This window comes from Mobula hypostoma, chromosome 21, assembly GCF_963921235.1.
Source record: "Mobula hypostoma chromosome 21, sMobHyp1.1, whole genome shotgun sequence".
NCBI classification, from domain to species: Eukaryota; Metazoa; Chordata; class Chondrichthyes; order Myliobatiformes; family Myliobatidae; genus Mobula; species Mobula hypostoma.
Genome location: NC_086117.1, coordinates 41,092,737 through 41,110,623, shown reverse-complemented (window position 1 = coordinate 41,110,623; position 17,887 = coordinate 41,092,737). Strand labels below are relative to the sequence as shown.

Sequence of the window (17,887 nt, the reverse complement as noted above, 5' to 3'; positions counted from 1 at the left end):
AGCAGCCACAAAGCAAGAAACCTGAAAGAACCCAGTTATAAAAAACAAGGACCAACAACCAATATGCAGCAAAAGAGGGAAAAAAAACCACAATCGTGTAATCAATAGAAGCAAGCAACAGCATTCTGAATCAAATTGAATCCATAGACCCAAATCCCCAGAGCAGCTGGAATAGGCTCAAAGCCTTGGTCTCAAGTTCACTATATAGCGGGGCAAGCCACCGTGGAGCGAGGACTGAACATCGCGGGAGTGTGAGTGAAATTAGCCCGACCCTTGCCTCTGGTCCTGGCACCCTGCCTTTCCAGTCTATCTGGTCTGGCGTATAAATCATCCAAACACCGGGTCGTGCCCTGCCCGGAAGTATGCTAAGATTATTCCATGTTTGAAAAATTGAAACTTAAACAGGTGTTATTCCTCTTACAGCAAAGTGGGTTAGAGGGATGTATCAAAATTTAAAGTTATGGTGAAAGTAACCCCTTTGGCAAAAGCAGTGATTACCAGACGTCTTGGATGTTTGGTAAAAGAGCCCAAGGTGCTGTGAGTGAAGGATTTGTACCTCTACTGTAAGTGTTATGATCTAGAATGGATTTCTTAAAAGGGTGGTGGAAGCATTTAAAAATGTGTTTAAAAGGTGAGTTGCTTAATCTAGTCTAGTGAGAAGAGATGTGGGGGTTAGACTAACTGGATAGCTCTTTTAACAGATGTCACTATTGGAATGGGTAACAGTATACCTTTGCTGCTTTCTGTTGTTTTATTTTCAATGAGTACCTAATCATTTTATTACAAAATAAGGTATTTGTCAGTAACTTTGCTGGAGTGTTAGAGAAAGCAATGCTTGATTCCATTGTGTTATGGGATCAGAGTATAGTACTGGTATAAAATGATATTTCTCTGTAGAGTTCAGAGCAAGTATAAAGATGGGAACTTAATGTACCTGTATTGGCAAATCCACCCATTGGAGAAAGTATCAGGGCCTCTGCTTCATGTAATTTGTGAAACTGCTACATATGAAAATAAAAGGAGGAAGAGATTTCTGTAGTACCTTTTGTGACTTCAAACTGACTCAAGTCACATTGCAGCCAGTTTAGAGTAACATACACAAATGGTGGAATGGGAAAAAAAGGGGGGGGGTGAAAACTTGCCTAAATTTAGAGAAATCACATTCATGCCATCAGGTTGGGGACTACCGAGATGGAATATGAACATCTGCCCATGTATATTTTTCTCAACTCCACAATGAAGTATCAGTCTCATTTATGTACCCAAGGCTCTGGAAAGGGACGTGATCTCATATACTTTATTATTTCAAAGACACAAATTATGTTATCAAGTCTTGACAAATGTTGAAGGATCACTACGACAGAGCAGTCACCATCAAAATAAATAGAAACTAATTTTGTGATGTGTTAAAAAGAACTGCTAGCATGATCACACTAGAGGAAGTGCAGATGATGACATCTGAACCCTACTGATATGTCTGCCAGTAGGGTTGGCTAGAGCTTGTAACTTGTATTTTGAATGAAAAAAAATCAATTTCCCCATCTAAAACTCATTTCAGATAAAAAAAACACAATAGACGTCAGACAATTTTAATAAGCAGATATAAGAGCATTACTGTAGACAACACAATTGATGGTATTCTCAGGATTGCTTAGTAATAATTACTTAATAAATGGCGGTAATGGTAGTCAGTACAGTAAATAGCCGATTCTCCAGTAAACTTTAATGACATTGTCTCCGGTTCCTTCACAGGCAAGGGGACAGATCAGATTGCACATTCATTGTATTAAATGGCCGACTTCGATCAGTTATCATGAGGGATGACAAGAAGAAAGAGCTGTCAGGAGAATATGGACGTGGTGACCTCATTGGAGTGGTTCGTAGTAAAACACTATACTTATATGTGTAGAATGCGCTAACAAGCTGTTCAACATATAGCTCACCTGAATTTAGCAATTGATCAGAAATGGTGCTTATAAATCTGAGGTTAATAAGCTATGCATAATTGTACATCAGTCCATAAATGACAATTACAGCGCTGAAGGTTTGACAGGTGTACCACTTGGCTTGTACACTTGGGCCAGATCGCAAGCAAAAATCATGAATGTCATCTTCTGTTACAATATGATGTTAATCTTATTCTGCTTTTCTGTAGTATGCTGTACAGTTGGCCACACTATTCTCTATCTTTCCTCTTTGAATGCTTGGGCTGGTCCCTTGCGTATTATAGGTGCCGTCGGACTCAAGAGTTTGAAGTGCAGTGGTAGCCTAGTGGTTAGCCTGACGCTATGCAGCCCGGGGTGTCAGAGTTTGAAGTTCAATTCCAGTGCCGTCTGTAAGAAGTTTGTACATCTGTCCCAAGAGCACATGGGTTTCCTCAGGGTGCTCTAGTTTCCTCCCACAGTCCAAAGATGAACTGGTTAGTAGGTTAATAGCTGATTGTAAATTGTCTTATGGTTAGGCTAGGGTTAAATTGGTGGGTTTATGGATGGTGTGGCTCTGTGGGCTGGAAGGGACTGTTCAATGCTGTCGTCGTGGCTATCCTTCGAGGTCGAGGATGATGGTCTTTGTTCTGTTGATCTCCCTATGGGCTCTCAAGTGGCTTATGAGTTCAAAGTAAATGAAATAAATTCATTATGGTTCCAGCAGTCAGTTCTCCTTCCTTCTTTGAATCATCTACATCTTCAGGAATCTCCTGGGAACAATTCTGACCCCTCCTGTTGTTCTTCCACAGGATTATTTTTCTCAACCACATTGATATTGCGCTGCTTTCCATTTTAACTCTTCTAGATCATGGTTTTGTTTTTATATTTGAGTCCCCAAGGCTTTTGGGAGTTTGGTACAGTATCAGGATGTACATATCGTATTACTTTGCACGTCATCGAAGATAGACATTTCTTGGTTATTTGTACAAGTAGATGCTGCATCAAGTCCTGCAGCCACAAGAGGGTGATGTAGATTTACATATAAAGCGACTGGAAACTGCGAATCCCTTCAAGTGTTAATATCTAGAGAGTTGTATTATTTTACTTAAATTCATAAAATAAGCTTTTGAATGGTTTACATTGTGGGCAGAGAAATATTTGGTGCATCATTACTTACGTTGATGTGTAGCCCTCTTCCTTGTCTATCCCTTTCCCCTCCCCACTTCATCCTAGATATTTACTGCCAAATATTAGTAGCAAGCCTCCTAGAAGTTGTTTCTCCAAACCTTTGGGAACTGGTATAGTCACTTTGTGCGGCCAGATCTAACGTATGACTTGGTTTATTAAAGTAGCTCCTGAATATTGCTTAGGAGTTCTTCAGAGCATCGTCTAAGGCCAACTAGTTTCTGTTGTTTCACTAATTAGTTTAGTTCCATCATTGGGTCGGATATTTGCTGATGGTGTAATATTGAAATCCATGTAAAACTCCCAGGAAAATGGGGATGTCCTACTTCTTGCTAGACTAAGTGAGCAATAAGATCTGTGTCAGGATGTACCAGAGAATGACTCTCTCCAGTAGCGATGTATCACATCTCTGACATTCATTGGTGAAACCATTGCTGCAACCAAGCTCTCGACAGTATCTACCAAAACTTGCAATCTCTACCATCATGTCGCATAGGACAGCAGGCTCATGTACACAGTCTGGCTAAGTACAGGTCCACAATCCCTTATCCGAAATTCTGAAATCCAAAAAGCTCCGAAAACCGAAGTTTCTTTCGCCAACAGCTGACGTCATTCAGGTGTGACGTGGCAGCACTAGCAGAGGCCGCCAGACGTCAGATGTGGCTCAGCGCTGGTACTGGTTACACATGATTTGCTGTTCGCTGATATTTTGTGTTCAGTATTGACTTTGTGTTTAATTTCACGGTGAAGATGTCAAAAAGAGCTGCAGGTACCCCTATGAGTAGCAATGAGAAAAAGAGAAGGAAGCATCTGTCATTATCAATAACGCAGAAAGTGGAGTTATTGCAGAAGCTTGATCGTGGTGTGTCTGTGCGGATTCTTACTAAAGAATATGGTGTCAAAACTACCACTGTATATGATTTAAAGAAACAAAGACAAGTTACTGAAGTTTTATAGTGACAGTGACGTTCTACATTTATTCTAATAAGTCTTTTACCATGTGTTTGATTCGGTTCATTTGAAGCTGTATATTTTTATGTTTTATCGAATGTTTTTGTTGGAAATAAAATTTTTTTCTTGTCATTATTCCCTAAACAATACAGTATAATAATGATTTACATAGCATTTACATTGTATTAGGTATTATAAGTAATCTAGAGATGATTTAAAGTATACTGGAGGATGTGCGTAGGTCCAGAGCTCCGCTGGGTCCTAAAGTCCACCTGTGCTGAGACAGGTTAAATAAGAGACTTGAGCATATGTGTTTTTTGGTATCTGCGGGGGATCCCAGAACCAATAAGGAGGGATTCCGAAAAATTCTGAATTTCGAAATGCAACTAGCCCCAAGGATTTTGGATAAGGGATTGTGGACCTGTAATAGATAGCCTTTCCTTCATCGTTACTATCTTGAAGTCCTAGATCCTCCTCCTTATTGGAGCTCTTTCATTGGAAGGATGATAGTGGTTCAAGAATGCAGTCCATCATCTCCTCAAATGCAGCGAGGAATGGGCAATTAATGCTGGTGTTGCCTAGGAGGCTAACGTCGCAGAAATGAATCCAATAAAGGAAAAAAATGCAATTGTTGGGTGATGCTGATAAGGTTCTTGTGGTTTGTTTTGTGTTTCAGATGCCACAAAGAACAAAGCTATAATTAAATATGATGCAAGTTGGTCAGGGGAGGAAGCTGATTTGTTTACTCCTGCTTAGCTCTGCCTGTGATGTTAGCAGCAAATGGAGTCAGTCTAGCCTGTTACAACTGTGGGGAATAAGGACATGGGAAAAAACTGAAGGAAATACTCACAGGAAAAAATATTGGGGAAATGAATGGGACTGAAAGCGATAATTCCTCAGATTCTGATGACTGCCTCCCAAAGTTTTGAAAGAAATGCTGATGAAAATAGTGGTTGTTTTCCTTCAAACTGCACAGATTCAAGAAGTTCCCCTTTGACATTGGTAGCAAGAAGAATGTTGGAATTTGTTTTTGTGGAAGTGGCAACAGGGCACTTAAATGTAAGGATAGAAGGATTAATATGGATCTATGAAAAGAAACTTTTGTTTGTGGAATCTGAACTTTTTTGAGGTGGCATCGAGCAGGATAAGTCAGTTGATGAGATACAGGTGTCCCCCGCTTTTCAAACGTTCGCTTTACGAAACCTCACTGTTATGAAAGACCTACATTAGTTCCCTGTTTTCGCTAACAGAAGGTGTTTTTACTGTTACAAAAAAAACAGCGCGCGCCCCGAGCAGCCGCTCTCCCCCGGATTTGGAATGCCATTCTCGCCGGCATTGCTTAAACACGTGCCTATGAGCAGCTGTTTGCAAGATGAGTTCTAAGATATCAGAAAAGCCTGAAGGAGCTCGTAAGGGTGTTACACTAAAACTAGACATAATTAAGCATTTCAATCGTGGTGTACAAAGTAAGGACAAAGTGAGTTTGGCTTGTGGAAGTTGACGAAGATGATGTTGAAGAGTTTTGGCATCCCATGAACAAGAACTGATAGATGAAGAGCTGATGCAATTGAAAGAGGAAAGGATAACAATTGAAACCGAATGCAGTAGCGAATGGACCGAAAGTGAAGTCGTCCCAGGAACTGAACGTGAAGCAACTGCGTGAGATTTGCGCTGCAATGATAAAGTAGGACTTTAATTTTGAAAGGGTACGTCGGTTTAGGGCATATTTGCAAGATGGTTTGAGTCCTTACAAAGAACTGTATGATAGAAAAATACGCGAGGCTAAGCAGTCAAGCAAGCCTTCCACATCAGCCACAGCAGATGACGAACCTCGACCTTCGACATCGAGGCAGGCAGGCATAGAAGAAGATGACCTGCCTGCCCTGATCGATGATGAGATGACACCCCAGTATCCCACTACCCTAGTGGTCCCAACCCCCGGGCCGCGGACAGATACTGATTCACGGAGAATGCAGCGGTAGCCAGGACGCACCCAGCACGTCTTTAAGAAAAAAGCCGAAATAAACAAGCTAATTAATTAGGTGCCGCCCGGCACGTAAATGTCAGCCCAGATCAGGGGTGATTGCCGATTGCCTCTGATCTGTGCCGACATTTACGTGCTGGGCGGCACCTAATTAATTAGCTTGTTTATTTTGGCTTTTTTCTTAAAGATGTGCTGGGTGCGTCCTGGCTACCGCTGGACCCCTGCATGCTTCGCGGATTGGTATCGGTTCGCTGCCCGGAGTTTGGGAACCACTGTGCCACCCCAGCCTCCGACGACTCAGCCTAACACACCATCATCGGTGTGCTTGGCGCTGTCTTCCCAATTCCGGTACGTGATACTGCACTGTACATACATTATTTCTACTTTATATCGGCTGTGTAGTTTTATGCGTTATTTGGTATGATTTGGCAGCTTCATAGCTTAAAGGTTACTGGAGAGAGTGTTTCTTCCAAGAGTACTTGTGTGAGATTTTCGCTATGGAGAACAGTGCAGTAATGATTGTGGGAAAGTATTTCTACTTTATATAGGCTGTGTATTTATCATATCATTCCTGCTTTTACTATATGTTACAGTTATTTTAGGCTTTATGTGTTATTTGGCATGATTTGGTAGGTTATTTTTGGGTCTGCGAACACTCACAAATTTTTCCCATATAAATAAATGGTAATTGCTTCTTCGCTTTACGACATTCCGGCTTACGAACCAATTCATAGGAACGCTGTACCTTCAGATGGCGGGGGAAACCTATATCGGATTTTTAGGCAGTTTTACACTCAAACTTAGAGCAAAGCAGAATGGGTGGTAGTAATATACTAGTATACAGTGAGGTTTGGTTAACAGACAGAAAACGGTAGGGTTAAGTGTGAGTTACTGCACGGATAGGTACCGGTATCCTGGTTGTTCATATTCTACATCAGCAATTTCAAGGTCAAGTTTAATTTTCATTCAACCATACATGAATACCGAAGAATACAAGCAAATGAGAGGTGGGAGGAGAAGATGGCAGTGCGACGCAGCGCGCGCAGCTCTCCGGTGAAATGATATTGTATGTTAGATAGGGGTCGTGGACAATTCTGATTTGATGAAGCCAGACGTGAGAAGCAGATGAACATCTGGAGAAATTTCTGAAATGCCTGGTTCGCTGCTGTTGTTACTATGCAATCGAGAATCTCCGGAGGGAAGGCCCCAAAATCCCTGGCTTTGCCTGCTGCTGATGACCGAGGCTGAGGTCGAAACGTTCGGATGGAGTTGCTGCTCGGTACTCTGTGTTGGAGGGCTGATCAGAGCTCGAAGTTTTCGGATGACTCAGCGTCAGACTGTGGTCGGGCATGGCAGGGAGAGTTTTCTTCCTTCTCCCGTCTGTGTGAGATGTGGGACTCTTGAGAAACTTTGAACTTTTTTACTGTGCCATGGCCCGTTCTTCAGCAAGTTATGATATTGTTGCACTGTTGTAACTATATGTTATAATTATGTGGTTTTGTTAGTTTTTCAGTCTTGGTCTGTCCTGTGTTTTTGTGATATCGCACCGGAGGAACATTGTATCATTTCCTAATGCATGCATTACTAAATGACAATAAAAGAGGATTGCATGTCCTCATAATCTAATTTAATCTAATGTAACAGCATTACTCTGGTGCAAAGCAGCACAAAGCACATGTAGCACTTACAAGGTATCAGTAAAATGTGGTTACACAAATAAAAACCATAATCCAAGACCCTGAGTCCGTGAATGTTGCAGGCAGTCTGCAGTTGACCACAATACAGCTTGATTTCTACTGACCGACAACTGGGGTGAGGGGAGTGGGGAACAGCACCAACTCCAGCTTGGATGCACCACACTGCCTCCAGTGGAGTGCATAGACTCTGATGCCTGGGTGGAGGGAGGCTGGCGACATCACCGCTTGAGACCTCGTCTTCGCTATGACCGAGACCACGCATCTCCCCTACCAACTGCCCCTGCAATCTGCCAATAAATCAGTGAATCGGACTTGCAGCATTCCACGTTAATGTCCAACAGGGCCCTGAGATCACAAGAACAGCAACTAGGCCGAACATTCGCTCAGTACACCAACTCCTCCAATGCCATTTTGACGCAAGCAGCAGTACGATCTGCACCAAGTACACCTCCTTCAGTTTCTTCGCCAACAAGCAACTTGCTGATGGGGCTTTAAGTTCTTATTGTCCAGCAGGTCTTGAGATTGTAGAAGGTACGTTTAAAAAGGATGAAGAAACCAAGTTTGATAGTGATGCAAAGCTGGGAGGCACTATGCATTGTAAGCAGGATGTACAGGGACTTCAAAGGGATGTAGATTTGGTAACAATATGACATATGATATATAGTGGAAAAGTTAGGCTAACCATTTTGGTAGAAGAACTAGAAAGCCGGTGTACTTTTTTAAAATGGAGATTGCAAAGTGTTGCAAATTCTTGTACAAGAACACTCAAAAACACAAGAAAATATATAGTAGTAAATCACATGGCCATTCAAGCTTGCCCCAACATTCAGTATTATCATAAACAACAGGAATTCTGCAGATGCTGGAAATTCAAGCAACATACATCAAAGTTGCTGGTGAACGCAGCAGGCCAAGCGGCATCTATAGGAAGAGGCGCAGTCGACGTTTCAGGCCGAGACCCTTCCTCAGGACTAACTGAAGGAAGAGTGAGTAAGGGATTTGAAAGCTGGAGGGGGAGGGGGAGATGCAAAATGATAGGAGAAGACAGGAGGGGGAGGGATAGAGCCGAGAGCTAGACAGGTGATAGGCAAAAGGGATATGAGAGGATCATGGGACAGGAGGTCCGGGAAGAAAGACAAGGGGGGGGGTGACCCAGAGGATGGGCAAGAGGTATATTCAGAGGGACAGAGGGAGAAAAAGGAGAGTGAGAGAAAGAATGTGTGCATAAAAATGAGTAACAGATGGGGTACGAGGGGGAGGTGGGGCCTTAGCGGAAGTTAGAGAAGTCAATGTTCATGCCATCAGGTTGGAGGCTACCCAGACGGAATATAAGGTGTTGTTCCTCCAACCTGAGTGTGGCTTCATCTTTACAGTAGAGGAGGCCGTGGATAGACATGTCAGAATGGGAATGGGATGTGGAATTAAAATGTGTGGCCACTGGGAGATCCTGCTTTCTCTGGCGGACAGAGCGTAGATGTTCAGCAAAGCGGTCTCCCAGTCTGCGTCGGGTCTCACCAATATATAAAAGGCCACATCGGGAGCACCGGACGCAGTATATCACCCCAGTCGACTCACAGGTGAAGTGATGCCTCACCTGGAAGGACTGTTTGGGGCCCTGAATGGTGGTAAGGGAAGAAGTGTAAGGGCATGTGTAGCACTTGTTCCGCTTACACGGATAAGTGCCAGGAGGGAGATCAGTGGGGAGGGATGGGGGGGACGAATGGACAAGGGAGTTGTGTAGGGAGCGATCCCTGCGGAATGCAGAGAGGGGGGGGAGGGAAAGATGTGCTTAGTGGTGGGATCCCGTTGGAGGTGGCGGAAGTTACGGAGAATAATATGGTGGTAGGTGAGGACCAGGGGAACCCTATTCCTAGTGGGGTGGTGGGAGGATGGAGTGAGAGCAGATGTATGTGAAATGGGGGAGATGCGTTTAAGAGCAGAGTTGATAGTGGAGGAAGGGAAGCCCCTTTCTTTAAAAAAATGAAGACATCTCCCTCGTCCTAGAATGAAAAGCCTCATCCTGAGAGCAGATGCGGCGGAGACGGAGGAATTGCGAGAAGGGGATGGCGTTTTTGCAAGAGACAGGGTGAGAAGAGGAATAGTCCAGATAGCTGTGAGAGTCAGTAGGCTTATAGTAGACATCAGTGGATAAGCTGTCTCCAGAGACAGAGACAGAAAGATCTAGAAAGGGGAGGGAGGTGTCGGAAATGGACCAGGTAAACTTGAGGGCAGGGTGAAAGTTGGAGGCAAAGTTAATAAAGTCAACGAGTTCTGCATGCGTGCAGGAAGCAGCGCCAATGCAGTCGTCGATGTAGCGAAGGAAAAGTGGGGGACAGATACTCTTTATTGCCAACTGCCGACGGGACATCAACCGTCTCGACTTCACCGCACCTTGTCCCCATTCCAACCTCACTCCTTCGGAACGCTCTGCTCTCCACTCCCTCCGCACTAATCCTAACCTTATTATTAAACCCGCTGATAAGGGGGTTGCTGTTGTAGTCTGGCGTACTGACCTCTACCTTGCTGAGGCACAGCGACAACTCGCGGATACCTCCTCTTATTTACCCCTCGATCGTGACCCCACTAAGGAGCACCAGGCCATTGTCTCCCACACTATCACCGACTTTATCCGCTCAGGGGATCTCCCATCCACTGCTACCAACCTTATAGTTCCCACACCCCGCACTTCCCGTTTCTACCTCCTACCCAAGATCCACAAACCTGCCTGTCCTGGCCGACCTATTGTTTCAGATTGCTCCTGCCCCACCGAACTCGTTTCTGCATACCTCGACACTGTTTTATCCCCCCTTGTTCAATCCCTTCCGACCTATGTTCGTGACACTTCTCACGCTCTTAAACTTTTCAATGATTTTAGGTTCCCTGGCCCCCACCGCTTTATTTTCACCATGGATGTCCAGTCCTTATATACTTCCATCCCCCATCAGGAAGGTCTCAAAGCTCTACGCTTCTTTTTGGATTCCAGACCTAATCAGTTCCCCTCTACCACCACTCTGCTCCGTCTTGCGGAATTAGTCCTTACTCTTAATAATTTCTCCTTTTGCTCCTCCCATTTCCTCCAAACTAAAGGTGTAGCTATGGGCACCCGTATGGGTCCTAGCTATGCCTGCCTTTTTGTTGGGTTTGTGGAACAATCTATGTTCCGTGCCTATTCTGGTATCTGTCCCCCACTTTTCCTTCGCTATATCGACGACTGCATTGGCGCTGCTTCCTGCACGCATGCAGAACTCGTTGACTTTATTAACTTTGCCTCCAACTTTCACCCTGCCCTCAAGTTTACCTGGTCCATTTCCGACACCTCCCTCCCCTTTCTAGATCTTCCTGTCTCTGTCTCTGGAGACAGCTTATCCACTGATGTCTACTATAAGCCTACTGACTCTCACAGCTATCTGGACTATTCCTCTTCTCACCCTGTCTCTTGCAAAAACGCCATCCCCTTCTCGCAATTCCTCCGTCTCCGCCGCATCTGCTCTCAGGATGAGGCTTTTCATTCTAGGACGAGGGAGATGTCTTCATTTTTTAAAGAAAGGGGCTTCCCTTCCTCCACTATCAACTCTGCTCTTAAACGCATCTCCCCCATTTCACGTACATCTGCTCTCACTCCATCCTCCCACCACCCCACTAGGAATAGGGTTCCCCTGGTCCTCACCTACCACCCCACCAGCCTCCGGGTCCAGCATATTATTCTCCGTAACTTCCGCCACCTCCAACGGGATCCCACCACTAAGCACATCTTTCCCTCCCCCCCTCTCTCTGCATTCCGCAGGGATCGCTCCCTACACAACTCCCTTGTCCATTCGTCCCCCCCATCCCTCCCCACTGATCTCCCTCCTGGCACTTATCCGTGTAAGCGGAACAAGTGCTACACATGCCCTTACACTTCCTCCCTTACCACCATTCAGGGCCCCAAACAGTCCTTCCAGGTGAGGCATCACTTCACCTGTGAGTCGACTGGGGTGATATACTGCGTCCGGTGCTCCCGATGTGGCCTTTTATATATTGGTGAGACCCGACGCAGACTGGGAGACCGCTTTGCTGAACATCTACGCTCTGTCCGCCAGAGAAAGCAGGATCTCCCAGTGGCCACACATTTTAATTCCACATCCCATTCCCATTCTGACATGTCTATCCACGGCCTCCTCTACTGTAAAGATGAAGCCACACTCAGGTTGGAGGAACAACACCTTATATTCCGTCTGGGTAGCCTCCAACCTGATGGCATGAACATTGACTTCTCTAACTTCCGCTAAGGCCCCACCTCCCGCTCGTACCCCATCTGTTACTCATTTTTATGCACACATTCTTTCTCTCACTCTCCTTTTTCTCCCTCTGTCCCTCTGAATATACCTCTTGCCCATCCTCTGGGTCACCCCCCCCCCCGTCCTTCTTCCCAGACCTCCTGTCCCATGATCCTCTCATATCCCCTTTTGCCTATCATCTGTCCAGCTCTCGGCTCTATCCCTCCCCCTCCTGTCTTCTCCTATCATTTTGCATCTCCCCCTCCCCCTCCAGCTTTCAAATCCCTTACTCACTCTTCCTTCAGTTAGTCCTGACGAAGGGTCTCGGCCTGAAACGTCGACTGCGCCTCTTCCTATAGATGCTGCTTGGTCTGTTTCAGTATTATCATGTCTGTTCTCTAGACCTCAACTCTTGTACAGGAGTCATTGAAAGTTAGTGTGTTGGCATAGCAAATTATTGTGAGGGGAAATGGTACATTGGCCTTTATTGCAAGGTGATGTGAGGAAATACAACCTTGTTTAATTATTTGAGGCCCTGATAAGAGCACATAGATGGAATATAGTGCCCAAATCTGATCTCCTCATCTAAGGAGGGAGTGATATATGCGATGGAGGGAGTGCAGAGAAGTTTCTCTGGATTGATTCCTAGGATTGTATGTATGGTAAGAGAAAATATACTGAGCTTCCACTTTCTTATGCAATAAGCAATCTGCTAGAAAAACTCAGAAGGTTGAGCAATATTTGGCAGGGAACTTGAAATGCTGAGTTCGGCAGGCTGTTGCTCCAGATTTCAGTCTCTTGCGTCTACACTTTGTTCAAAGGAACAGAGTGTCATTATTAGAAACATACACTTGTTAAAATGGGCCATAGTAGTGTGGATGAGAATGTTTTCCCTGGTTGTTCAGTGTTCTACAACTCTCAAAGTAAGGATTCTGCTATTCAAGATACAAACAAAAAGAAATTTAGAAATTTCTGTATAAAAGAAACGGGAAGGGATGTGGATGAGTGCTGGGATGGTAGGGGGGTGATGCTAAGTACAAAAAAATGTTATTCAGTGGCAAAGCAGATACAAATCTCTGGAAACAACAGGAATTCTGCAGATGCTGGAAATTCAAGCAACACACATAAAAGTTGCTGGTGAACGCAGCAGGCCAGGCAGCCTCTCTAGGAAGAGGTGCAGTCGACGTTTCAGGCCGAGACCCTTCGTCAGGACTACAAATCTCTGGTCTACTGTGTCTTATGGTGTGGTTGAGGTAATGGAGGTTATCAGGTCTGACACTAAAAGAATCCCATCATCAAGAAGTGGAAAATGCAACGATGCAGTTGGTTTTACACCATCATTAACTTCCAGCTGATTGCTGTCTTATACTGAAGTGCTCCAGCTCTCCCTCAGTGTTGGTTCTGGTAATTGTTCCCATCAGCACTCAGCTGTTGGTATATGATGAGCTCAACTCTTGCTGTCCAATTACCTTGGGCTCCTGTCTCACCACTCCCCTCCCCCCTAATACTATCTACCATCCACTGCACCTAGTGCTGGTGTTTGGCGAAATGTCGACAGTTCCTTTCCTTTCCTTCCCACAGAAACCGCTTGATCCACTGAGTTCCATCTACAGATTGTACATTGCTTCAAATTCCAGCATCTGCAATCTTCGTTTCTCTAGGAATTCCATCCTGCCAGCTTCCCACTTTATCACTCAGTATCTTAAATCAAGAGAATCGTTCACTTACAATGTGATTAGCATAAGAATAATTTGCAATTATATGTGTCAATGAGTATTTTTTCAGAAGTGACTGATGCTTTTTGCCTTTTTAAATATCTCCGTTATCACTTTTGCTGGCACATAGCAGCCCGTTACTCACTGTCTGTCAAAAGGATGATAATTTCTACAGTTTCTTGAGATTTATCACTTGCATTTCGTTAATTGGGAACTGGTGCCGATAAAGTCACCTTGTGTTCAAGAACGAATTGTTGTATTGAAACACCGAAGATTAATGGGTTGTCACTTGCCAAGAGCTCTGAGCTGAATTTTTTTTCCCTAAAGGTAATTCACTGCCAAACTGAGCCTTCAAAGAAAGTACGGGCTTGCTTTTTCCATCCTACTCTGCTATGTGTATCAGATGGTCGCAGATGCACAGCATTTAGATAGTGAACATAGCAGTTTTATCCTGCCCCAGCAACTTGTCCGGGGTCAAAACAGCACTGCTCTGATAAATGAAGCAAAGATAAATCTTAGAAAATAATTTCTGTTCTTTAATAGTATCTCTTCATTAAAACACCAACTGAGCAGGACTTGCATTTTAGGCTTAACTGCATTTTGCTGAATGAAGCTCATACAGAACTTTGCAACTATATAAGTAACTACCAAGGGTTAGGAACTTTCCTTGACCTCACGTTCCAGAGATGAAGGGGCATTGTACTAAATTGCATATTAATGGGTTTTACTTTCCTCCAATAATCTTCAACCCAAACTGGTAAATAGCAATCACAGTTAAAACGGTTTGCAAAACAAAAACAACACATAAGATGCTCGAAATCAGCTTCCAATGTTAACTTGTGTTTCAAAAATGATGCCTGACCTACAGAATATTTCCAGCCTTTTTTTTCTTATTTTGGATTCCCAGTATCCTGCACTGTTCCTTTTGGTTTTTGTAAGTGATGTATACATGGATAGATGGGGTCCATTATTATTTTGAGGGAAGGAAAGGTCACCCAATCTTGGTGTCCTAATGCAGGCACAGATATGCAAGTTTTAATTAATATCAATCCTAGCCATAAATGGAGAGACTGCAGAAAATCACTTAGCGTGTCATCTGTAGAGTGAGAATCTGAGTTAATGGCTCACGCCCATGCCCTTTCTTCGGAACTCTGGAAAAAAGAATGGATAATTGTGATTTAAAATTTAGAAAGATGACATACAGAGGGGGCAGGTTTACTTGCTGTCTTTTGTACAGCGCTTTGTTGCTGAAAGCCAAAATCATGTACCAGTTTGTACAATGCAACTCAACTTGAGGGTTTGGGGAAGTGGTATAGATTAATTCAGCTCATGTTCCACAAAAACCTGTGACATTTAACCACTGAACAAGAAGCTGTTTGCTCCCCTGGGCTCGGCTGTGGGTTAGTTGGTATTTTTAGACAGAGCCCTCGTCAGTAGTCAATGGAGTAACTACTAAGTGATCATTGATGCTCTCATCACCTAGCAACCACTGTAAGGACATTTACAGCCCTCATCGTTTTCAAACTTCTTCACCTGTTAACTGCGCGTTTAGTTTTTACTAATAGAAATGTGACTCATTTTAAAACATTGCTTTAAATATAGCTTGTGCATTATTGGTTTGGTTCTATCTATCTGTAACTGGAGAGTTTTACTTTCTCATTGGAGATGAGACGGGGCTACCTACCGATTACGTGATATGCTTCGAAGCACATTCCTTTCTGGCCCGTTGGAGTCGGCTGTTCCAGTTTTCACTGAGAAATGTGAAGCCTTGTATCTTCCATACTTCCATGATAGAAAAGACTGTTGACTTGGTCACAGAACAGTCCACTTTTCTCGCTACTTTTGTCCGGTAACTTGTTCTTGTAATCCTCTCAACTCTGCATTGATTTTACCACACACCTAAACAATCCAGGTGACTTATAGTGGCCCTTGCACCTACCAATCTGCACATCTTTAGATTGCAGGAGGAGACTGGAGCATTTGGACGAAACCCACGCCACAATAGAGAGCAGAAGCTCACTGATAAGACGTGTTTTGGAATGGATCCAAGCTGCTTGAGGTGGGGCAGCAGCTCTAACAGCTGTGTCACTATAACATTTTGGTAGGTAGAATGAGAAGTGACAAGATAATCTAGAAAGCATATTGCTAAAAGAGGTACAAGAACCAAGAGATGTATAATGAGTGTATAGTTTGTTGAAAGCGGCAAGGTTGATTGAGAAATGGGTTTTATATTGTGCTTGATATATAAAGGCACAGAGCAAGGAAGTCATCTTGAGTCTTAATTAAAATATTGCTTTAGCTGATCGTGGATTGTGGAATTTTGTCAGGTCGCTCGTCTGAGTGCTACTGGTACCATGTAACCCAGTACTACCTGTCGCATGGTCAGGTGGTCGGTGACTGAACCGGCTCCCCCACCAGGCTTGCCTGGTGAGGAGGGTGGCTAGACACCCTGCAGGATGAAATCAAGACCTGTCAAAGGGTGGATGAACCCTGTCGTAGGGTCAAAGGCCATCTAGCAAACACGTGCCGTGAAGTGCGGAAAGGACATCCCTTGCATTGAAGCTTGGTCTGGCCATTCACTGCAACAGAACTTCCCCTAGCCGTCTTGGACCCCACCATGCCGCTGGATCCGGGAGGGGATGTCGAGAGGCTGGGTCTGGACCTGTGCAACCCCCTACTCACCTAAAATCCATTCACGCACATGCTGCTCCTTGGAATGGGGTATAAACCCCACAAACTGATTGAAAGGAACCATCATCATCCTGTGGGATGGATAGCCAGAGATTGGACCATACATTTGGAAGGATGTAAAGATATTGTAAAGGATGCTGAAGAGCTTTATTAAATAATTTCAGAGATGGAGAAAAACAAACTGCTGGAGGAGCTCAACAGATCAGGCAACATCTGTGAAGGCATAATTGATATTTCATTCAAAACTTTGCATCAGGACCAAGATTGCAGAGGGGAGATGGTCAGTATAAAGCAGTGAGAGGAAGGGGTGACGAGGGCTGGCAGAACTTCAGTTGGAATGGAAAAGCTGATATTCCTTCACTTGGAACAGAGAGCATTGTGGGGAGTTCTGCCAGAGTGATTGTGAATGGTATAGACTGAGCAAATAGTACTGTTTCCAGTGGCCAAAAACCAGGGATGAAGACAAAAGGACCAGAAGTAACATAAGGAAATTTCAGTTCTAATGCAACCAGTGGTTAATATTTGGAATGCAATGCCAGGAGTCATAGTGACGGCGGATTGAATTGCAGCATCCAAAAAGAATCTGGAGAAGTATCTGAAAATGAAAGAATTGTAGGGCCCCAGGGAAAGGATGAGGCAATGAGACTAATTGTATTGTTCTTACATTGAACCAATGCAGACTTGGTGGGCCAAAGAGCTTCCTTATGTGCTATTACATTCTGTGGGAAGAATCTACACAAACTTGCTAGATAACTTTCATTCTTGAAATTGCTCTACATCTGTAACAAATACCATGTAGCAGATGCCCAAGAAGTTGGACAATTTAGGTATATGCACTGCTTTTACAGTCTGTTATTGAACTGGAGAGTGACTTGGCTGGAATTAAACAGAGTGGGAACATTGTTCCTTGGCTGGTTTAATGCCAACTGGTGTTATTATTTATTGTTGAGATACAGCTCTGAATTGGCCCTTCCGACCCTTCGAGCCGTGACGCACAGCAACCCCTGATTTAATCCCAGCCTAATCATGGACAATTTACAGTGAACAATTAACCTACCAACTAGTACATCTTTGGACTATGGAAAGAAACCGGAGTACCTGGAGGAAAACCATGCAGTCTTCACATTGAAAGCATCACGATTACAATGTATGTGCTGACCAAGCTAATATTTGATTTCCTTTTTTTTAAGTGTTTCTGCATGCTTTCTTTTGGGATGCAGGATCATAAGCAGATGTTAAGAAAGATGGGTAACTAATATAAGTAAGCGGAGTGTTATGTGAGGAAATCTTAGGAATTGGGGTAAACATGATGTGGTGAAAATCTAGCAATTTTGTGAGCTAACAAAACAAATTGGAAAAGTAGGGACTTTTGGCGGGAATGAATGACATGATACAGCTGATATGAGGGGAAACTGTAAAAGACAAAGTAAAAGGAAAAGAGGGAATACAAGATGTTAATGAGACATAGTGAAATGTTGCCTTT

The 17,887-nt window shown here is 43.9% G+C and overlaps 1 protein-coding gene across 2 annotated transcripts in view; it reads left to right on the top strand.

Moving 5' to 3' along the window:
* Positions 1-17,887, top strand: part of pnpla7b (patatin-like phospholipase domain containing 7b) — a 334,759-nt gene that overhangs the window by 131,061 nt on the left and 185,811 nt on the right. For both annotated transcript variants that reach the window (XM_063073811.1, XM_063073810.1), the window contains exon 19: positions 1,753-1,876. In XM_063073811.1, the coding sequence (XP_062929881.1) occupies positions 1,753-1,876 (124 nt within the window). The remainder of the gene's footprint in view (positions 1-1,752; positions 1,877-17,887) is intronic.